Source organism: Coturnix japonica, chromosome 27 (genome assembly GCF_054131305.1).
Source record: "Coturnix japonica strain WE chromosome 27, WE-NBRP24, whole genome shotgun sequence".
Lineage (NCBI taxonomy): Eukaryota > Metazoa > Chordata > Aves > Galliformes > Phasianidae > Coturnix > Coturnix japonica.
This window is the reverse complement of record NC_140689.1, coordinates 5,531,420-5,555,462: the sequence shown is the minus strand read 5'-3', so window position 1 is coordinate 5,555,462 and position 24,043 is coordinate 5,531,420. Positions and strand designations below refer to the sequence as shown.

The 24,043-nt window shown below is 41.8% G+C and overlaps 1 protein-coding gene across 1 annotated transcript in view; it reads left to right on the top strand.

Moving 5' to 3' along the window:
- Positions 1 to 2,117: 2,117 nt before the first annotated feature.
- Positions 2,118 to 24,043, top strand: part of LOC146756395 (AF4/FMR2 family member 4-like) — a 34,197-nt gene continuing 12,271 nt past the window's right edge. The window contains exons 1-6 of the mRNA XM_085524756.1: positions 2,118 to 2,268; positions 4,227 to 4,493; positions 15,097 to 15,223; positions 20,437 to 20,473; positions 22,202 to 22,250; positions 23,563 to 23,583. Of these exons, the coding sequence (XP_085380882.1) occupies positions 15,101 to 15,223; positions 20,437 to 20,473; positions 22,202 to 22,250; positions 23,563 to 23,583 (230 nt within the window). The 5' untranslated portion in view covers positions 2,118 to 2,268; positions 4,227 to 4,493; positions 15,097 to 15,100. The remainder of the gene's footprint in view (positions 2,269 to 4,226; positions 4,494 to 15,096; positions 15,224 to 20,436; positions 20,474 to 22,201; positions 22,251 to 23,562; positions 23,584 to 24,043) is intronic.

The window sequence follows — 24,043 nt, the reverse complement described above, 5'->3', positions numbered from 1 at the left end:
GACATACACAGGATCTCAGAACTGTATTGCTGGAACTTGTTGAAGTGATCTAGGATGAGAAAGTTTTAGAACTCAATCAGAATGCACTATAACATGGATAATCCTGTAGGTATTAAGGTACAAGCTTGCTATTTCTGCACTGAATTTGTTTTTATTTTACATGGCCGTGATCTGAAAGTTGCTTGAAACGCAGGCACCTCAGCACTGTTGTGTAACTGAATTTCACACGTGATAGGTCCTGAAATATCCTGGAATCTAAAACTCTGACTTGTTTTAAGTCTGCTGCTTGAGTCTAATCAGGGTCATAGTGTCTGTGTGCAGTGGAGTGTGTGGGGAGATTGTTGCTGCAGATCCTGGGAAGTTGCTGTGTATTTGCAGACACTGCTGTTGGTCACTGGGTACCACTGTTGCTCTGAAGAACAGCTGTGCTGTGCATGCAGCACAGCATGCTGTGCACGCCATGGAACTAGGAATCAAGAAGAGATAGAAGCGTCACTTCTGCTCTAGTAAAAGGTCTCATCTGCTGACAGGCTTTTGTACTTGAATTCAGAACTCAGGACCTGTTGCCACAGAGGGACTAGTTGCTGAAGTTGGACGACTCTTTCTGTTTACTCCTTGTAATATGTAGCCATAACACTATTTAAAAAAGAATCTGAAATCATGGCTAATTATTGACTGCTGCACAGCAGAACACTACCACGGTGAGATTGGGCTGTGAGATGACTTGAAAGCTGTTTCCTCAGTATAGGTCTTATTCTTGCAGCTGGGACACCTTGATGAAGACTGTGTAACAGCTTTCTGTGTTTCACAACAAGAGAAGAGAGAGTAGATCAGCATTAACGTCAGAGGTAATAAACGTATGTCAGTAATTCTCTGTATTTAAGCCCACTCCTACAGTAAATAACCTTACTGTATTAACAGACTCTAACACTCACTTATTCTCAAACATGAAATATTTCACACCTTTCAGAGGTAAGTTACCACTGCAGAACTTCATAGTCTACCTAATAACTGCATTTCTGAAGTTCACATTTATTCCTTTTTTCTCCTTTAATTGTGTTTTCTCAGCCTTTTTGTTATTTTTTTACCATGCTGAAATCCTTTTGAATCTCTGGAAGTCCAGGCAGACTCAAAACAGAAACTGATGGATGAACAGCAGATGTCACATGCTGGCTTAACTCCCTGCTTTGATATGATTCACTGATAGGTGGAAAATATCAACACGTCAGGTAGGACAACCAAGCAAATTTGGGGAATTACAGTTCACAAATACTTCAGGAAATAAATTAATTCCGGTAACTTTAGAAAAGAAATGAGAAAAGCTGAACTGAGTGCTTCTAGAGATGCTGTATAAATGTCAATAATGACATTCCAAGCTGTAGAAGAGATTTAAAACATGATGGGTACTCTGGCTTTAACCTGAATCTGAAAGTTGTCTCTTGAAATTGAGTTGTCTTTCTGTTAAATAGAAAGTGGTAGAATTTGAAGGATTGTTAAGATTTCCATATAACCTTAGTAAGACTAGATGTAAAATGTAAGTTTTATCTAGGCAAGATCAATTGTGGAGTCACTGTTACTTCTTTTTTAGGTACAGGGAATAAAGAGAACGATCGACCTACAAGGGGAAAAAGTTCTTCAGTTCAAGTCTGTGATATTATCACAGTCTTAATTCAAAGGACTTCTAATGCCTGATAAGTAATTCAAGCTTATTATACTACACTGAGTCTCTCAAGCATTGTACCCACGGTTCTCATAGTAGTCAAAAAGCTGCTGAAAATCCAGCTGAATGTCGATGCTCCTTGGAGCTGGGCTGAAACTTGGCCCCAGAAATGGGAGTCCAGCTGAAATGCTGTACAAACTGAATTAGTAGGAGCTTTGCCATTCACTTCAGTAGAGAGATTCTGGCACCAGCTTTAGATTTCACTTCCAGCAATTGTACAATACACTAACTTTCAAGCAAAAACGAGAATAGTCTGCTTCTTTATCTCTTACATATTGTGTGAATCAGCTGAGGCCTGAAACTACCCTAATGTGATCAGACGTGAAGGTTGCACATCAAGGGGAAAATATGGCAGACATGCAGAAATTGTCTTTGTACTGACAATGTTTCTGAAGAGATCTACATCCTCTTGTTTTCTAGCAGAATTACGACCAGTTGTGGCAACCTATCTCTTGCTTCAGTCTAAGAAGGCTCGTGGCAAGCACATTCCCTTGAGAATTCCATCCCAAACAGGACGTGCCAGTACCACACAGTCAGGAAGCCTGGGGGTAAGTTTTAGAGTTCAGCACAAGGTTCTGGTCAAAATGCCTCTGTGTGCTGAAGCTCTGCCCGGGTAAACAGTCTGGTGGCCTAAACATCGGTGAGGGAGCATGTGTGCAACCAGTCTTGGTCATCAAATCTTGTTCTATGATAAGGCCACCGACTCAGTGTATGAAGGAAAAGGATGTAATCTTTCTAGATTTCAGGGAGGCCTTTGATCCTGTCCCTTTGGCTGCATGTTCCCAACCTTCCATCAGGAAGCCAGGAGTACTGTTCTGGGTCATGAAAAGGCAGCCAGTGGTTTGACTATCACATGTTTATGTGTTTGGATGTTTCACAGTGGGTCTTAAGTAAAAGGAACTCAGGTTTTGGTTGCCTGCAGGACAGATGTTCTTTTGGGTTCAATATGTTTGCATAGTGACTTGAACACCAGTCCCATGGTTGCAAGGACCCTCTTGGTTCCTTCAGATCCTAGGTTCTTTCTTGCCTAGATTTGACACTTTGTTTCAACAGAAGAGCTGATATTCGCTTTGGGAACACTAAGCAGCTGTTTATGTGGCTTAGAGGAAGACTGACTGTCTTCTACACTGTGGGCATGGAACAGCCACAATTCCCCCTGGAACAACATCAATGACCCACACCACTAATTGGATTCTCCTTTTTAATGTAGTGGTAGCAAGGTGAAAATGTGGCTGTGGAATATTTTTGACTAAGGAACTTCTATATAGATTTTGTTCATCTTTGCATGCCTCATCACCTGATCTGTGTCAGTGAGCAGAAGCTGAAAGCAGGCATGGGATGTTCTGAAGAGCAGAGAAAGAGATAAGGAGGAAGGTGATTAAGACAATCCTCTCTGCTGCTGTGTGTCCCAGAACTGCCCAGTTCTGTGGCAAAGTGTTGTACAAGATGAAGAGGCCAAGAGATTGGGAGTAGAATGAATAGAAAATATGCCTTACTTAGGCCATACTCAGCGTATTAATACTTCTCAGTTAGTTTTAGAATTCTAGAAGTGAAAGGTAAGGAGGTAGAGGCCTGCAAGTTGTGTCCTTTTTTACAGCTGCTCTTTTCTTATGGGAGGATGAAGTGAAGAAGATTGGTCTATTCTACAAGCTGTTCCAACCTTTACGCTTGAATTGCTGTTGCAGCTGCTGTAGCATCCCCAGCATAGACCAGAAAAGACCTTCTTGCCTCCAGAGATCCAAGTTTGTCCTCTGCTGGCCACTTGAGAGCTCAGGGACTATGATGGGTTCTTTTCTGGTGTTTGCTTTTCACTGTCATCACCCAGTTTCTATCTCTTCCTAAAGCAGCTGGTAGGTTGTGTTCAGAGCATCAGCTCTTCCTGACTCTGCTAAGCATGTCAGAGCTGATGAGGAGGATGTAGAATGGGGTTTGTGTCCCTTCAGACACCCACACTGGAGAAATCTGCAGCTGGCATGCACCCCACCAGCTCCCTTTGGCTGTTACTGCATGGGAGTGGTTGCTAGCAGGTCATGTCAACAGGTTGAATGTGTCACATTCCCAGATCTCTGATTCCATTGGCTGTGTCTCCAGTGACATGAAATACAACTGTGGCTGCTGGGGTTCTTCCATCTGTACAGATTTTTAATGGTAGTCAGGCAAATTAGACTCTGATGCTAAAAAACAGAACAATAAAACCAGCAATAAGAGACAATCCCAACCAACCGACAATAGCAGCAAAAAACCACCACACATCTCATTAGGTAGAAGATTAGAGACACTGGAAGGTAGTCTTTAAGTCTCTTTAAGGCGCTGTTCTTACATTGCAGAAATAGAATGATAATATAATTCCATGCTGATAATATCTCCAGATTTCTATCTTTTGGATTTCTTTCAGCCTGCCATGATCCCCGAGTGTGTCTGTTCATGGGGTTTTTCATTTGGTTTTGTAGAACACGTTTGTTAACTTGTGCATTCTCATAGTTCTTTTCTTTCCTCTGCATCTTAGAAATCCCAGTGAAGTTCACCAAGAAGCTCGAAGCTGTTAATGCTGAGATTGGAGGCAGTGTCACTTTAAGCTGTGAAGTGAGCCATGCCAAAGGGAAGGTGGTGTGGCGCAGGAATGCAGTTGAGATCAAACCCAGCAAACGTTTCCAGATTGATGAGGAAGGGGTCAGAAGAACCCTGACAATAACAGGGATCCGGGCTGAGGATGAGGGAGAGTACTTGTGTGAGTCCAGAGATGACAAGAGCAGCATTACCATCACCCCCAAAGGTATGTCTCTGGAAATGAAGGCTGACAGTGTGGAAGGATCCTTGGCTTCCCTCATCAGCCATTACAACACTGCAAAGCTGAGTTCATTTGTGTGTTTATGCTGTTCTTTGTGTTAACAACCAAGTACAAAACCTGTCTTTCTCTCTAAATAGCTGTGGAACAACTGCTTCTGAAGAGCACAGCTGTTAAGTGGGCAAATCAGCCTTCAAGGCTGGAATTAAGCATCCCAAATGTAAGATGGGATTTATTTTACCCCTTCTTTGCCTCTTTTCTTCTTGCATCTTTGTAGATGCAAGGAGGATCTCCTCTACACGCAGGAGATGTGAGTGTGAGTTATGGTGATCACTTACTGCGAGTCATAAAATCTGATGCTTCCAATGAAATCATTGACTCTGTTGGCTCTTTGAAGGTGCTCATATATAATATGATAGCAGGCTTTGAGTATATAAAAGGCTTTTAGAAAGTGGAAGCAAACAATCTGTTCTCTGTGCAGAAATAAGGGACTTCAATTGCAATGACAAAGATGCAAGTTCTACAACAGAAAAGCCTTTTAATGGTTGGATGACTGGATATGTCATTTGGAGGGGCTTTGAAGCCTTCACTGTGGGATTCAGAAAAGGTTAGTGAAATATCTGTGTCACAAAGAGCTGAGCATGTCCTGGAGCAATGGAGAAGGGCTGGATGATTTTTGCTGGTATTTTTAGCCATTGAATTTTGTATTGTGGTGGTGTCAGTACATTCTTTTGTACAACATGGACGGGTTGGTTTGTTGCATTGGTTCAGACTTTTGTACTAGGAGCTCAGCAGTGGTTAAAGCTCACACTTCTGCAAAGTAAACAAGCTCCTGCAATTCGTCTCTACTCTGTTTTAGCTGTGGATTAGCTTGACAGTTCCCTTCCATAAGCTTTATGGTTCCCTTCTGTAAGTCTACTTACATAGAGTGAGTTGCTTAACTTTAAGTCTTGCTCCAGGATTTTAAGCATATTATTAGCAAAAAATATCACAAATAATTTCACCAACAATTCTCCCCACCCATCTGTAGCTTTCTTTTTTTTCACTGGAAGGTTTTACACTGGCAGATAGTGTGGGCATGTAGAAACAACCCCATTAATTCTGACGAAGCTCTGATTTCTCTGACTGGCCTTTGTTTTGTGATTCTGCATGCATGCCCTGTAGCTAAAGCCTGGATGTCTTCCCCAACACCTTCAGTCTCCCATCCTTACTTAAGTTACTCCATTGTAAATCTCTCTGCTAGTCCAAGAGAGTTTTTATTTTACCCCTTCTGTGAGGCAGCAGCTGGATGGGAAGGATGAGATGAGGACTAGGTTGTTTGGGTGGCTTTTTTTTTTTTTGCCTAAGAGCCAACTGGTAATCAAAGATACCAAAAATTGAAGACAAACTGTGTCATACCGAGCAGGGTTTGTCAAATCACTGGCATGCACTGTTAGGACAACTTCATCATCAACATATTCCGGGCTGACTGTTGTCACAAAATTCTGCTTCTGTGTCCCAAAATGTGCACTTATCACTTCTATTGGCAGTTGCTCATCTTTTCTCCAAACTGAATGGTTGTAGGAAATAAAACAGACAAGCAAACAAACCAAACAACCCGCAGATATTAACTTGCAGCTGATTGTCAGTGCTGATCGTTGGGCCATGTCCATCACTTCACATACTTCTGCGGCCAACAGACATTGGAAAATACAAAGACCTTCAGAGACTACTTTAATTTCTAGATGCACTGAATTACCCTCTAGAGTGTATTTCTGAATATATAAGGAACCACGGGTGACTATGATCCTGATTTATATCTAGGTTCAGGCTTACTGTTTCAGTTAGTTTAGATGAATAATAGTTCCAGAGAAGATAGGGAAATACAGCAGTTCATTGATACCACATGTCGGAAGAATGCAGCTCAGTGCTGGGCAGTTTGCTGCTTCATTCCCTCTTACAAGTTGCACCCAAGGCTGGAAAAGACCACTGAGATAGCTGAGCCCAACCCAGCCCACCCTCACTGTACTTACTAACCACGTCCCCAGTGCCACATACCCGTGGCTCTTGAGCACCTCCAGTGACTGCGGTATATCAGCGTGGTTGCTTCAGCTGTGTGAGTTTTCACCACTGGATGTTGTTCTAGCGAGGCAAAAAACCCAAACTGATGGAACAGTGTCTATACAGGAAGCAACTGGCTGTCCTGATGGCTGCCAACAGTTTTGCACAAGGTGTGTCATGCAAGCTTGCATGAGTCTGGTTTAAAAACTTGCTGTTCTGATGGAAGGAGAGGATGTTGGTGCAGGATAACTGCAGGATTTGTGCTTTCCCGACATCCAGTTGCAATCCCAGCTTATTGTTGCTATAGAAAACAGCTTCTCTGTAGACAAACTGAGTTAGTACCATTAAGTGGCTGAATCCCTAAGTGATCCAAGGTGAAGCATGATCCAAACTGGAATTTAGCTAATTGTAGTAGGGAATCCAAGCCTTAATGAGCTGAGTTATTTAAAGTATGAGTCTTCCATCTAAAACAGCATTGAACTGTTACCCTGGTTGATGATAGAAATGAGAGTTTAACAGCAGAAGTCTGAAGTTATGCTCCATATTTCTCATCACTCAAGAGAATATTTGAATATGTGAATTCCTTTGGCTATGTTAGAGCTCATAATGAGGTCAGCTGATGTTCTTTAAATGCTCGGAGTCTAGCAATGTGGGGAAGTGGACTGCTATTTGCTGTTGAGCTTTAGGCTAAGAAGCCTGATTTTAGAGGACTGTGGACTTCCCCTTTCCCTTCTCCCTGGACTGATCCCGCATGGTTTGTGAATGAGTTCAGAGCAAGGTAAATGAGGAATAGCCATGTGAAAACCTGTTGTTTTACTGCACTGTAAAAGACACTTAGTCAAAAGACAAGTGTGTGTTACAAGCTTATGATTGCAGGAGATCCTAGAAACAACCCAGCTGCTCAAACCTGTAGTCTGGCTGAATATTTTATTGTCAGTTTTGGTCAGGAGGAGATGCTTGAGTAAAACAAATAAAAGGTCATGGGTAAGTTGGTCCTTCTTGTGATATACTTCTAGGCTTTCGTCAGGGAAAAGCTTAATTAGTCCAAATAATTATAGCAGAAACACCACACCAAGAACATGAGAGTGAAATTTCAACTTTCTTGACGTGACGGTAAATTTTACCCCATTCTGCCATTCCCCAAATGTTTGTTTCCTCATGTTATGGTTTTGCAATTTGGTTGGTGTTGGTATTCCACATCAGAACACCATGCTAATAATGGGAGTAAAGGGGACAAGTTTTTTTTTCTGTGGGCTGCCTTAATGGGCATGTGGGGTGGGGCACCAGAAGGGAAGTGAGGAAGGGGATGGGGTTGCTGGCCGGCTCCCTGCGAGGAGACAACGTGGTCAGAGCTTCCTGCCTTCCACAGCTCCACCGGTGAGATTGGGGACTTGGTATTCTCTTTGTTGATACTCTCTTGTTGTTTGTTTAGCATTATTAGGTTATTAAACTGCCATTCGTTCTCAGATCACCTTTTTTTCTCCCTCATTTTTTGTTAGACCTAATCGTAATCTCCCTTCCCTTCCCCGTCTCCCTAAGCGCACCTGGCCGGGCCGGGCTGGGCCACGCCGCACTGCCGCTAGAGAAAAGGGGGGGGCTTTTGTTCCTGCTGCCCCGGGTTTGTGCCCACTGTCCCGGAGTGAGCTCTAGAGAGAACTCTGTGACATTTTTGGTGGAGGATGCAGGCAGAGCTCAGGGCAATGTTTTGGGCAGTAATTAGGTAGTTTTTTTCAGCAGCCCTGTATGTAGGACTGATAGTCCCTAGGTTCCTGTGGTCCTGGCTTAAGGACTTCCTGATGTTGGGGGTAGGGGTAGATTTATTAAGCCGATGGCTGGCAGGGATAGAGATATCTGCCTGGCTCCCTTCCAGACTAACGAACATCACAGGCACCGTGCTTGAACTGGCTCACGAATGCTCTGAATTCCTTAAGTATGACTGGGGTGTCAATTGGAATACTGTGTTGTTAGTCTCTCTAATTGTAGTAGTTTACTATAAATTGCAGAGAGACTTGCAAAGAATAGTGCAGAGAGACTCAGGAAAAGGGCCAGAAGCATCAGGACCCCCAGTATCAGGTAATCTCACCCCTGAACACCAGAGGGACCTTGGGAAATTAATAGAACCCCTGAGTGAGTGTGGGAGATCAGGGGGATCTCAGAACGAATGGCTTATGAAAAAGATAGAGAGTCTCGAGAATGAGATCCAAATCCTAAGGGGAAGGCAACAAGTTAATCCCAGCCGACCACAGGAAGCACCAGCATCAGTGTCAGTCGCCCCAGTGGAAGGCCAGAGATGGGAACGTGTGTCCTCACGTCTGGAACGGATGGAGGAAGTAGAGGAAGATCCGGGCGAGGGACCCTCCCCAAAACCACCAAGGAAGGCAACTCAGAAGACTAACAGACATGGAGAAGATAGTGACGATGAAGGCCAGAGATGGGAGCCTGTGCCCTCACGTCTGGAACGGATGGAGGAAGTAGAGGAAGATCCTGGTGAGGGACCCTCCCCAAAACCACTGAGAAAGGCAACCCAGAAGACTAACAGACGCGGAGAAGATAGTGATGATGAGGGAAAAGTCACTGCTTCCTCTACTCGTAAACCTCTGAAAATTACTGAAATCCAAAGTGCGAGAAAGGAGTTTGCCCGACTCCCAGGTGAACGCCTTGTCACTTGGCTGCTCCGGTGTTGGGACAATGGGGCCGCCTGCATGTCCCTAAGCTGCAATGAGGCTCGTCAATTAGGAAACATTGCTCGAGACTCATCTATTGATAGAGGGATCAGCAGATGTCTCGATGGAGTCGCCAATCTCTGGGAGAGGATTCTATCAGCTGTAAAGGCAACCTGTCTTCTCAAAAGTGATTTGGAGCCTGTACTGGAAAAATGGAGTACAGCTGAGGAAGGTATCCAGTACCTGAGAGAAATGGCTGTGGCAGAAATGCTGTTCGATCCCACGTTTGTCCCTGGGGACCCAGAGGATTACCATGACCCAGAAAAGGTGAGCGGTACTCCGGAAATATGCAAGAAACTCATACGGTCAGCACCAGGGAAGTATTCCAGTGTACTATTAACGAACTCTAACAGGTATGATGAGCTGGATAGGAGACCTGAAATTTTTGAGCTCATCCTTTCACTGCAAAATATCGAATACTCACTACTGCCACACCATACCACCATCGCAGCCATCTGTAAAATGGTGGATAGAATGGACCAAATGGAGAGAAGACAGGACAACATGCAGAAGAGCTGGTCTGCGGCAAGGAACCACAGTGAACCTGTGGCAGTCTCAGCCGTCAGACGCAAACGCACACCTGTCCGAGTGAAGGACCGCAGTGAGCCTATGTCACGTGGTGCCATGTGGAACTACCTGCGTGACCATGGAGAGGATATGAAGAAGTGGCATGACGAACCCAATTTTGTACTGCGAGCACGGGTAAGAAAATTACAAAAGAGGTCAGCCACTACTGAGGTTGCCTCTACCGCTTCAGACAACCAATAGAGGGGCCCTGCCCTCAGCCAGGGGGGGGAGAGGGATAATAGAGTGTATTGGACTGTGTGGTTTCGGTGGCCTGGCACATCAGAACCACAAAAATATAAAGCACTGGTGGATACCAGTGCACAGTGCACTCTGATACCCTCAGGTTTCGAAGGGACAGAACAGTTACATATACATGGGGTGACTGGGGGTTCGCAGGAACTGTCTGTGTTGGAGGCCGAGATAAGCCTCACTGGTAGAGACTGGCAGAGATGGAACACATAAGTGGGCTAGAGACCGAGGGGTGGACATAACTATGGATGCTATTGCGCAGATCATCCATGATTGTGACACCTGTGCCATGATTAAAAAAGGCCAAGAGGATGAGACCTCTCTGGGGGGAAGGGCGATGGGAAAAGTATAAATATGGGGAGGCATGGCAGATTGATTATATCACCCTGCCAAAGACTCGTAATGGTAAGCATTATGTACTCACCATGGTGGAGGTAACCACCAGGTGGCTTGAGACATATGCGGTACCCCATGCCACTGCCAGAAACACCATATTAGGCCTAGAGACACAAATCTTGTGGCGACATGGCACCCCAGAGAGGATTGAATCAGACAATGGGACTCATTTCAAAAATTCACTGGTGAGCACTTGGGCCAAAGAACATGGCATCGAGTGGATCTATCACATCCCCTATCACGCACCAGCCGCTGGTAAGATCGAGCGCCACAATGGTTTGCTGAAAACCACGCTGAAAGCGATGGGTGGTGGAACATTTAAGAACTGGGAGAAACATCTAGCAGAAGCCACCTGGCTGGTAAACACCCGAGGATCAGCCAACCGAGATGGCCCTACACAGTCCAACTCCCTGCATACCGTGGAGGGAGACAAGGTTCCTGTGGTGCATGTAAAGAATATGCTGGGAAAAGCGGTTTGGGTCCTTCCAGCCTCTGGAAAGGGGAGGCCCCTCCGTGGAACTGTCTTTGCACAGGGACCTGGGTGCACCTGGTGGGTGATGCAGAAGGATGGGGATGTTCAGTGTGTGCCACAGGGAAATTTGATGCTGGGGGAGTGCAGCCTGTGATTCCATGTGTGTGTATATATATATATATATATATCTGTATGTACATATGTAATGCATGTTAACTACTGTTCTGTTTATATGTTGATAAAAGTTAGGCATGATGTGATGATGTGTAATAAGGGGTGGAATGTTATTGTTTTGTAATTTGGTTGGTGTTGGTATTCCACATCAGAACACCATGCCTCATAATGGGAGTAAAGGGGACAAGTTTTTTTTTCTGTGAACTGCCTTAATGAGCATGTGGGGTGGGGCACCGGAAGGGAAGTGAGGAAGGGGACGGGGTTACTGGCCGGCTCCCTGCGAGGAGACAACGTGGTCAGAGCTTCCTGCCTTCCACAGCTCCACCGGTGAGATTGGGGACTTGGTATTCTCTTTGTTGATACTCTCTTGTTGTTTGTTTAGCATTATTAGGTTATTAAACTGCCATTCGTTCTCAGATCACCTTTTTTTCTCCCTCATTTTTTGTTAGACCTAATCGCAATCTCCCTTCCCTTCCCCGTCTCCCTAAACGCACATGGCCGGGCCGCGCCGGGCCATGCCGCATTGCCGCTAGAGAAAAGGGGGGGGGGCTTTTGTTCCTGCTGCCCCGGGTTTGTGCCCACTGTCCCGGAGTGATCTCTAGAGAGAACTCCGTGACACCTACAACAGCAAAAATAACTTCTAGTTCTAATTTTCAATCTTTAAAAGTTGCCTTGGCGTTTATAAAAAGGCATTCCCATTAGCTTTGGAGTGTTCACCTGAAAGAAGTGATTGCTTTTTCCTCAATTCAGTCTCAGACTAAATATGTGCTACACTTTTTGGCATTTCTGGGATCACTTTTGTAAAGGGATCTTGAAAACTATCCTAGTCAGTTACACTCCCTACTGGGTTTGTTTGTGTAAACACACACAAAAAAGCTTTCTCTGTCTGGTGTTCTGCCCTGATGTTGTGTGCTGGGCGCTGCACTGAGATGAGGCAATTGAGCTTTTTCCTATAGACTGAAGCCAAAGGTGTCTGTGATCTCTTTGATATTTCAGATGCTTTAGTTTTTATTTACGCACTTTGTCACTCCGACAGGAAATTCTCCAATGACTCAAACAGTTAAATACCATTAGAAGGATTTACAGCTTTAAACAAAATCTTTCCATCTGACTGGGAGCTAACTCAGGCCCAAGCTACTGAGATTTCAGAATGTTTTTAAATTGTGGCTTAATAAATATCCAAAGACATTTCTCATTTCCCAAGATGGTCATGTTTTACAAATGTTCAGATTCATCTTGATTTGCACAGAAATGTTAAGGTCCTAGTTTTTCAATTTTAATTCTGCAGTTTTATAGGGTTTAAGTCTGAAATTCCATTCATTTAAGGAGGGTCCACAAAAGGAAAGATTCAGAATATAATTTTCTACAGGTATTCAGTTGGTTGTTTCCCAGGAAAACACTCAGCTAGCAGAGTGCTGTAGGTAACAGAAGAGTCCTACTATCTTTGTACTTCCATCTTATTCACTCTATATTACCATGTGAATTAATACGTATTTAGCAGTGTTTTGCTTTGGGTGGTGTGGTGCTGTACATGCAGAAAAGGATAAAGGGTATGGCTTACTCTCCTCTTTGTACTTTATGAGAAATATGGCTGCAGGAAAAGCCCACTTAAAAAGGTTAAGTACAGCTTCATGTTCCTTTATGCTGTTACAGAGTGTTTTTGTGTGCAGTTAAGCAGTTGCGATGTCCCACCCCAAGAATCCTACTTCATTTCACTGAATGAAAATTCATCAGGATAACAGAGGCCAGGTCAAGGTAGAAGCACTTAGCTGCACTGGCATGCGTGCTGTGCCTTGGAAGTGTTCACCCAAATGTTCACATGCTGTGGACATGACTCTGTATACAAGCCTCAAGACAAAGTCTTGGCTAAATATCAGATATTTTTCTCATTGTGAAGACAGGAAATCCTGGGAACTAAAATCATATTCTCCTATGACATTTGTAAACACAATGGTAATTTTGAAGGTTGGCATGGATGATTTTCAGCTTTCAGCTCTGGATCATTTCATGCATTTTTGATTTTTTAAGGAGCACTTCATTGCACAGATTCATGGCAGGCATTTGCTGCTTCTTCGCTCTGAAGAAGTTATGACTCTTTAACTAGGAATATAAATGTAGCATAATGCATATTGAGAGACCCAAGTGAAATGTACTGCGAGGAAAAAAAGGGTAACAGCATATTAAATCAAATTTTCCGTCTGTCTTGGGATATTTAGTGGAGAGCAGATTTAAACTGTTTTGACTCTTTTGACCTTTTTACTCTTTTACTCAAATAGTACTGTAACTCCCTTTATATTTGTTTTTATATCTTTGTATAGTACACTTGTTTTTTTCAACAGATGTTGATACAGTTTTGAAAGGTGATGCTCAGTGAAGATCCTCGTGTTAAAGTGTAACTCTCTACTTGTAAAGTGTAATTATCTTCTAAAGGGATAGCTGCATATGATTCATTATCTTAGTGCTTTTTATTGAATGAACTACCCACAGGTAGGTGTAGATACTCTGTTCCCTGCCAAACATTTTGCCTTTGATAGTAAAATGGCATAGATCCTAATGGTTGGCTTTAACAGGTCACTATCTGTGATTAAGTCTGACATTTGTTGCTGTTTAAGTCTTGGATATGCAAGAAATCTGAAGGAGGAAAAAAGAAAAAGCTGTTTATACCTCCAACTTTCAAGGCAGGTTTACGTTCTGCCATCACTGTGAACATTGGTTGTAGTTTGTAGCTTGGCTGCATTGCAGCGTGCAGGGCCCTCCCTCAGCTGGCAGACTTGCATTCACTTGCAGTTGCATGAGTTCAACTGATTTTAGCACAATTAGAGAAGAAGTGATTTTCATATGTATGTTAAAAGTTAGCACATTCCTAGGCTCGATGTCAGCGTCACGTTGGATGATGCTGATGCTTTTAGCTTGCTTACAGTGCAGGTATCTCAGGGAAATGCAACAAGCTCACACCCTAAAGCATCACACATTTAAACTTACACCGGGGATTTCTTCTGGTTTTGATGTGCCTGTGGGCAGAGCAGTAGGAAAAAATGAAGCCAAGTGAGTAAGAAACTGCAGTGAAAGGCTCAAATGATTTTAAGGTGAAAAGCACAAATAATGTTTTTTTTAAAAGCTGAGTGGTAGGTGGAAGTTGTGCCCAGAATGGAACAGCTGGTTTCATAGAGCTTTCAGATGAGCTCTGTGGCAGGATTATGATGCTGTATTTCTAATAATCAGGCAGCTGTCTGAAAATATGAAATAATGACTTTCTGAGCAGACACCTTTTTCATTTTACACTTAAATTGGAATAGTATTTATGTTCTGGATGCACCTACCATCATTTTGTAGATCAAGAAGCCACTTTTATAAATCTCTTAATGCAAAGTACAGCATGACACGTACAAAAAAGAGTTAGAGACCTTATTTATACCTTATTTTGTTTACTCCTGTAAGTCCTGGTGCTTTATGAACCTCAAAGGAAATCATTGCTGACTTGTTTGTGGATTTTGCATTTCTGCAATTTGACACGTTGCTGTTAATGCAAGCAGCAAGGCCAGGCTTCCAAGGAAGATTTGTAATATGTGAGATTTCTATGTTTTTGATCTACATTTTTGCAGTAGAGCACTGTAATGTGTGCTGTCTGTTGGGCTACCAGAGGGGCCGATCCTTCTGGATTTCCTGGAGCCTGGACAACTCCTGACTGCTGCATCGCAGTGCCAACAGAGCTGAAGGCTCCAACTTCCAGTTGTTTGCCTGAGGACTCTGTGATTTATTTATTTAAGTGCATAAACTGTCCCTGTCAGGAACAGATTGTAGGTTATAGCTGCTCTAAATGTGAAATGTTTTAAGCTGGACAAACTTCTTTTCAGTTTTGAGGAGCTGCAGTCAACGGGGGGTTCTTGCCTGGGATCTCTTGCAGAACAGGGTGTGCTTCCATCCTCCTCTTTCCTTCTGTGACCAGGGAATTGTTGGTTGTTTTTTGCAGCAACATGAACCGTGAAGACCGAAATGTGCTGCGTATGAAAGAAAGGGAAAGGCGAAATCAAGAAATCCAGCAGGGTGAAGAAGCCTTTCCACCCAACTCTCCTCTCTTTGCTGAACCGTACAAAGTTGTGAGTTTCTGCCATTTGTACAAATGTGTTTTTTTATTTTGTAGTGGAAATTGTAGGGAAATATGTGCTACAAATCTGTTTATATCTGAAATCTTTTCAGGTCCCAGTTGTCACCTTAACCAGCATTTAAGCAAGTATTGAAACTAAGGATGGACAGTTAGTTACTAATCATCTCCATAGGCAGATTTATGCTAATACTTATGAAGCAGGGACTGTTTTCAAGGGAGGAAAGGGATAATGAGACAAGATAATTTATTTTTTGAAAAAACCTTTTTTCTGCTTCTGCTGCAGTGGTCATTAAGTGGTACCATTGAAGGTTTTCATTATACAGTTCAAAACTCACTTTGAAAACAAAGCCATTCCCTTATCTCTGTTTTGTTTGCGGGAGGTCAAACATTGCAGCTGAAGACTTTTCTCCCTCAGGAGGGAAGTTGTGAGTTTTTTGATTCCTGTCTTCCCTTCTGTTTGCTGTGCCTGATAACTAAAACCTACAAGTATGAAGCTAACTAAAGCTGGTTGGGATACAGTAAAACTGATTTGAAGGGCAAAAAAGAAACAACAGAAAAAACCCCAACTGGTTTTTCAGGAAAGAACCCCTATAACTGTGTTGGCAACAAGTTATTCCAGTATAAATACCAATTAAAAATTACATAACTGAGTGGTGAGGTTGAGCTGATGTTATTTTACTGCTAAGTAAAGCGTTGTCTGACCAATACATTATAGACTTTAAGGTGACAATGTCTACAGTTCTTAAAGTCTTCCATGCAGCTCACCTATACATTCTTTGAAGCACTGGTTAGTGTTTCAACTATTCTTGGTCAATTTAAGTGGTGCTGTACAGAAGTACTACTTAAAATCCCTGTTGAAACTTGGCTGAAGGCCTAGAATTTGGCTGCAGATTAAATAAATCCACTTTCTTTGCCCAGAATGAGAATTGGAATATAAGAAAATAACAGAACTGAGTTTGTGAAGTGATTGATCCATTTATTTGAAGTCAGCTGTAATTCATCTGCCTCTCAGGGGAAAGAGGAAATTTGAGGGAGAAAAAGATGAGCAGAGGGAGGGAAAGAACTGCATTACTGTGGTTGGTTGGGGAGAATTGGGTCACTGTGACTCTTTGTAGGGGTTTAAGATACCGGGATCTTCAGGCCATTTAATTAGTATTTTTCACTTGTGTGGCTGCTTGCCTGTTTCCTTCACCTTCTAATGCATGGGACTAAAAACTCTATTGACTGTGTAGATTTTAACAACGGCTTCATTTTTTAGAGAATAAGCATGGATTGGGCATCAATAGACACTTTTCATTTGGCTTTCTTTCTATCAAAATAAGTGTAAACTGTCAAAATAAGTATGAAGTATTGCAAAGTATTTTGGTCTTTTTCCTTCTCTTCTCTGCCTGTAGGGATTTAGTCATTATTTTCTATGAACAGGTGTCTTCTCAGCCTCTGCTAAGACAGTGGTAATCTCCTCTGTATAGGAAATCCTATTTGACGTGCAATCAAGAGGGCAGTTTTAAAGGGGCCTGTATGCAGAAGAACACATAGAAGTGGTTTTTTATTTGCTAATGGCAGTTCTTTCATTCAGCCCTTGGTAGTCTTTGATAAATAGATATGGCTGACATTTTAGTTTGCTTCCTTTCACCTGCCTCCCTAAAAAGCAATGCTTTAAATAATGCTTTTCTTAGAGTTCTGTGTCCTGGGTGTTTTTGTGTCTTCCCAGGCTGAAGGATAAATCTTCTTCACAGATACTTTGTTGGCCATATGAAATAAAATGAGAAAATGATAACTGGGCAAAGTTGCATTTAAATTTGATCAAAGATTTTAATAGAGTTGTTAGTTACTTCTTTGTTTGAAGCACACAGACAGACTACTTTTTAAGTTATCCAGCTTTTCAACATTTAAGAATTCAGAGCAGTGTGTGAATGGAGCTTTCCAAAAGGCTCCGACTACAACTCATGGTTGCTTTTTGGCCAAATGTTCCAGGCTGTGTGTTGTAAGTGCACATCCACCAAAGTGCCACAGGCTGACAGAAGGTTGGATGGTCCTGGTACTGTCACTGCCTGGGTAGCCCAGAGCTATGGGCAGCTTTGGTGTCAGCAGCCTGTGTTGCCTACGTTCTTCTCTCAGTGGCTGTTTGATTCAGGGGGGGAAAGAAAGTGTGCAGAAATACAAAGGCCTTTGTGCTGCAGATAGGAACTGCATAATATTGCACAGCCTTGTTGACGTCTGAACACAAAAGGGAGGCTGTGTTTTTCTTTCTGAATCTGTCAACCTTGGATTCTGTTTCTTCACAAAGTTTGCGAAAAAATTCCATGTATGGCTGCCCTGAGCCTTTCAACTTTCTGCCAGCCTATTTATTTTGTGTGCGTACATCTTAGACATGGAACTTTGTCAAATTCTCTGTTTCCAAAGTCTGTAATTTCCTCTGCCTTCTCCCCTCTGTCATTCTTGGCAGTGGGATTTCTCCAAATTCCAGCAAGTTAGTGAGCCGTAGGCTTGTACAACCTAGACCCGGAACAGAATTCAGAAGGCTGAACACAGCGCTGGTTTACTTGAATCAAGCCACACTGTTCTAGAAAATCTTATTCTCCTTAACTTTCTATTTATTTACAAGTTATATGCTGCAGCATCTCACAGCATTTCTCTTGTGTGCAGAAGTCTGGTACACTTTGCCTACATGTAGAAAATGAGGCTCGTTTTGGTGGATGGGTGGATTTTATGTCTAAGATTGCTGGCATAAGATCATTTTCCCTGTGTGCAGCAAGTGTTTGCAGGGACCCAAAATCCTGACTGGGGCCTGTCTGCATTACTATAAATATATCTTATAATTATCAGGAAGTCTTTGAATCAGAAGATAAAACTTCATGAAAATAGGTCATAAAAAGTTTTATGGGTGCTGTGAAAAACAGATTCCTGACTCTTGATAAAAATGTTATCCTATCACCTAACGCTCTGTAATTTCATCCTGTGTAAGTCTTTAAAGCCAGGGGTTCACAGTCAAAAAATGCAGAGCAGGAGGACTGGTGTGTTTGTAAAATATATTCAGAAATGCAGCTGTTTCTTATTGGATGGAATCTTTCCATCATAGAACAGGGAGTGTGATGTCACTGACAGCTGTTATGTCTGTGTACCTGAGCGGTGACCTGCAGACATCTCTGAAGAGGTGCACTGGTCTCTGGGTTTGCTCAGTGTCCCGTGCTGTAGTAGTTGTGAAGGCAGCAGTCAGTTGCGTCGATCCCTTGTGATCCTTGTGATCCAGAAACTTTATTCTGAGAATTAAAAGTGAGGTCTGACCTGGGTTGTCAGATATTAAATGGAAATGGATCCTATTCACCACAGCCAAACCAAAAATGGACAGGTAAGAATTATGTACCTGACTACCATTCTAATCACCATTTTGTGTCAGAGTCCAAGCAATGGTTTCTTACCTGTTGAAGTGTCTTCCACTTAACTTCAGCAATCTGCTGTGCTTTTGTGAAAAGCATTTCCATCCTTCAAAATGTTCTTAATTTCTTCTTTCTCAAGAAATTGGACTTGAAAAAATATATATTTCTGTTTATTTCTTTATTAATCTTTGAGTTTCTGAGAGACGTGTATTCAGAGGCAAAATAGATGGTGAGTTATTTGGAAGAAGTTGCACATTTAAGCATAACACCTCGTTAAAGTGCCCTTAACTGGAATACTGCCTTAGAAATAGGAAGCTGGCTGAGGTAAGCACTGAGGCAGACACTTTCTGTAGAATTTATGGTATGTACATTGATGAGAACAGTCCCAGTTACTCATCATGTGCTCAGCACAGCGCAGTCGTTCTGCATATGTGGTATTTTGATTACTGTAGGGTCTTTTTTTTGGTTTTACCTACATTTTATCAGGTACTTTTATCAAGTATTTACCTACTTGTCTTAGTTGACAGGAAAAAGGAAACTGAGGAATCATGCTTGTACTCATTGAACCTGTGTGAAAGATAAGAATCAGTTTGTATTCTGAAGAGAGTACGGCTTTTGCTCTCTGTTGAAGTAAGAAGACTTCTGCAACTTGATCTTGACTTTGCAGTTTAACCATAGGTTGATTTTAATGTCTCTTCTTTCAGTCAGTAAAGATGAAGGGCATTGGGAACATCTTAAAGTTCCCTAAGAGGTTTTGTTTTTGAGAAAATTGCACTCTTTCTCCATTCCACTGACAATACTCATTCAAGTCATGATTTCAACTGCTGCCACTTTTGAAATAAAAATGTTAAAGGAAGTCAGATATATGTAAGTATGCCTTGCCATGTAGAGCTTTTGTGTGTTTATGAAGTTACAATTGGAAACTGCATTTATAAATTGCATCACGTCACTGAGCTGGCTGTTTGTGAAGACTGCTGTACAGCTGTGCCCCAAACCCCTGCAATTCACTGTCACAGAGTACATCTATCAGCTTGGTGAATTGACTCAAACATTCTCTGTTTTTATGCGTAAGGTCAGCAGTTGTCCTCATTTTAAAAGGAGGTCAGGAAGGTCCTATTTTAAAATGGCACACTAGCTTAGAAGTAGGTTTTCAGTAACACAATACTCTCTGATTATTTGTTTATTTATTTATTTTTTAACATTTCAAGTGTTTGATAACGTACCGTGTTTCAGGAGGCAGAATTGGGTTTTCTGGAACAGGAATACAGAGATCTTGCCAGCGCTAGAATTGGCGAGGCTCTGTCTTTCAAGGCTAGTTTCATAGACAGCAAATCCACTGTATATCGAGGCAGGTATTTATCACTGTCTGTTGGCTTTTATACAGCCAGGTTGCTCAGTTACATGAGGATTTGGATGAAGGTGAGAAAGGGAAGATAGGGTTTGCAGAAGTTGCACAGTTTCTGGAGATTCAGGTACTGTGTATGACAACTGCACGTGGCCCATCTTCCAAGCAAGCAAGCAGGGACAGATGGGTCAGTGGGACAGATGAGCTAAGGATGCTCTTCCCATGTACTCGCTGCTCTGTCACTGCTGGGGAAGGCAGCTTGGGCCCAGGAAAGGGCTCCCTGTTTCTGTTTGGTTGTTACCACTGGGTTTTGTTTTTAGCATGTTGGTTTTCTTTGGGAGTAGGTGTTGGTTTTGTTTTGTTGTTGTTTTTTAAAGGATATGTGCCATCCTTTAAAGTCAGAACAATAGCTTGATTATGGCATGATTTTTGAGATGTTAAAATTCCCTTTGAAAAAACTCCTGTGATCTTTTGTTCCCTTAGGAGTCTCAACAGTCCAGTTTTGGCACTGGAGAACAGAGTAAGTACATTAAACTTCCTTTCCTATGTGCAGTGTTTTTGTTACAACTGAGTATTCTTAGTACCCCTTAAGAAGTCAGGCCATTAGATCATGAGACCTCTCCAGGCTGGTAATGGAAGGGGTTGCACGTAAAAGTTGTCCATATTTTCTCAAGACTTATGAAATAAACACTTGATTTTATTTGTGGCTTCTTGCTGAGAACTGGAAAGTTAATAACTGTTGTGTAACTCACTCATAACTTCTAGAAAAGGGGAAAAAAATAAAATTGTTTCTTTAAATTTTTGTTATTTTTTTAATTCTCGAAAAATAGGCTTCCTTGGTTGATATGATTGAAAATAGCTGAGTGTGAAAACACCCACAGAGAAAACCCCTGGGTATGCTGGAAAGCAACGAAGTTCATATTTTAATAGAAAAAGCACAATGCATTTTCTTCCTTTTTCTTGTCCACTTTCGCATTATGGATATGAAAATTGAAGAGAACTGCTCAAGAATTGTTAATATTCTTGAGTGTATTATCCCAGAATGTATTTCCAAAGTCTAGACAAATGCACCTTTTATTCCTATTTGACTGTGTCTTCATTTTGAATATTACTGAAATGAAGCATTTAACCAGGTAACATATCTGGCAAAAATGAATTAGATTTGTGCTGTTGCCTTCCAACAGTCTTACCAGTCCCTGTCAAAGTGATTAAACAGATTAAATAGTAAAAGCGGAATGGTTTATTCTTAGGTATTCACAAGCAGCTTAATCTAAACTCCTAATACAGTGGGGAATTAAGGAAACAAATTAAAACTTAATTCCATAAGGCTAGCCAATAGGTTACATTCTGGAAACAGCTGATCTTTAGGTATGTCATCAGGGAGGCCAAATAGATAAAAACACAGAACCATTTCTCAGCTCCATTTTCAGTTTTCTGTGACACTTCCAACAACCTCAGATATTGTTTCTGTTGTGCTATGTTTAGTAATTTACTAGAACTAAAGAACAGGGAAGGAAAAAGAAGACAAACCAAAAAGCAGATTATATCACAGTGTTCTAACTGTAGGGTTTGGTTTATGAGTTTGCTTTTTGGATTTAAAGACTTTTCATTCACTAAAAAGCTGCGTAGGAATGCTGTAACAGATTAAAAACTTGATTTAATTGATCTCCTCAGCATGTAGAGGGTAATAGAATAATTTTCATGGGAGGGTTTGGGCTCTAAGGTCCCTTAGATGCCATCCAGTTCCAAGCTTCCCCCCAGACCAAGCTGCCCAGGTCCCACCCAGCCTGGCTTCAGGGATGGAGCACCCACAGCTCTCTGGCAGCAGTGCCAGGGCTTCCCCACACTCTGACTAAAGAATTTCTTCCTAATATCTAAGCTAGACCTATCCTCTTTTACTTCAGGATTGTCACTTGTATCCTACCTAGATAGAAGCAGAAGTTTTTCACACCTTCAGAAACATATTAAGTGTGTGTTGGTTTAGACAGCAACGATTTAAAAAAGCCTTCTAGATTTTCTTGATTAAGGTCATTGCTTCTCTTGGCAGTCTGTCTCTGCTCCTCTCTCACTTGGTCAATGTGTGAGAGGCTGCACCTGACGTCAGCTGGTCCCTCTTTCTCCTGTTCACTCTGCCACATTCAAATTCTTGAGTTTGTTTGGCTAAGCCTGTTTAGTTCTGTCCACTTTGCAGTGACTGTTTTGCTGTCTGTGTTCAAAAGAGTACAGCGTTATTTCTTTTTCCTTCTAGAACGATATAATCCTTCATCAAAAACATCCAATGGCCATCAATCCAAATCGTAAGTAGCAGTTGAGAAAACATTTCTCACGTAACAGTCAACTTTTAAAAGATTCTGGAAGTAGCTGTTTCTTTACCAGAATGTGTCAGTTCTTGCACACTCTTTGTCATGCTTTACACTTAACTGACAGGAGAGGGAAAAAAAAGTTGATTTCAACCTATTTTCAGGAACAGTAGGGCAAATAATGGCACACCGGTGTAACAGGTGCGCTGTGCCTTCCTTCCATCCCCCTGCTTTCTTCTCAGCTGTAGGATACTGAGCAGGAGTTTGGCCCTAGGAATTGGCTGGTGAGCTGGAAGTGTATCAGTGTGTGAGAATGGGCAGGATGGGACAGGATTTACTAAACGTGCATTGCTAAGCTGTCAGCTGGAAGCAGCTTGTTGCAGTTGCACAAATAGGATGAGGAACTGTTCTGTTATTAGAGGAGACAGTAAATTAAGTTTGAGATCTAGTTAAGTTTGTACGAGTAGTTACTCATTCTCTTAAGTGACTGACAGGCATTTTTATTAGTTGCGTACACAGACCTAACATTATGCTTCATTAATCAGACATCAGAAAGAAAAAATAAAAAAGCAGCAGGAAGAATCTAACTGTCTTCTGCCCTATTCATACCTGAAAATTGATTACATTCTGTTTAAATACAATTTCCAAACAAAAAATGCCCATTCCACCTGATGGAATGTTTACTGAAAGCAACTGCAGATTCTGAAGGTATTCTAAGTTAGTATTTGCTGTGATGCAGTTACGAAATGAAGTTTAGTTTTTCTGTTTACATTTTTAGTATTAATAAGATTAAAAAACAAATCACCTGTGAGAAAGAAATGGGAAATAATTGAAGAGTGGCTTGTTCATTTATTTATTTATTATAGACTATGTCAGTTCCTTAAAACATGAGGTTTCAGATGTTTATACACAGCCACTTCAATAAGTGGTAGCAGTAGGAGTTCATCATTTGGCTTTTCTTTTGTTATAGCAGTGTAGTCCTCTATGAAAGGGCTGTGCTGGTTCCAGAATGGGAGGGTGTAGGAAGGTGCAAGAACTGGAGTTAGCACTTCACATTAGTTAAAGTGAGGTGCATGGGAAGAGGGGTGAGGAGATGTTTGCTGTGTCAATAGTATTTCCGATAAAGCGATTGTGCTCTGTTAAGAAAGCGTTAAAAAGTGAGATAAATGCATCTTTTGATAAGGGTAGCAGCTGAAAATAGATGTCTAAGTAGATTCTCGAGGTTGCTGTTTCTTTTCAGATTATAAGTAGAACAGCTGTACTGTGAAATTGGGAAGTATTCTAATCCTTTCTTATCTTCTTTCTCCAGATGTGAATTGAACCAGACAGAGTAAGACGTTTTATTTTTGTAACGAAGGTGTTTTTAAATAAGCACAAATACCCCACTATGTTTTCTTTGTGTTCCTGTACTTTCAGTGTCATGAAATAGTATGTGTATGTATGACTACCCTAAATAGGAGCAATTATACCTTTGAAGAATAGTAGAAAATTTATGATGTCGAACAGTTGGGATTTTACCACTAGACATGAAGCAATCACATTTCTTAATTCAATGGGAAACAGTATTCTTGTCCGTGGTGTGTAAGAGGTTGAACGCAGATGTTTTAGCTCCACCTGCATTAGTAAAACGTGTCAGAATTCCTTTCTAAACTTTAAAGAACGAACAGAGGAATCAAAGCACTACAGCCCGTAGTTTTCTTTAAAGAATGACTTAACTTGCCATTCTCAGACATTAAATGTTTTAAGTGGTAACTTGTGGATTTCACCCACACACCCAGCTCTGTAGCATA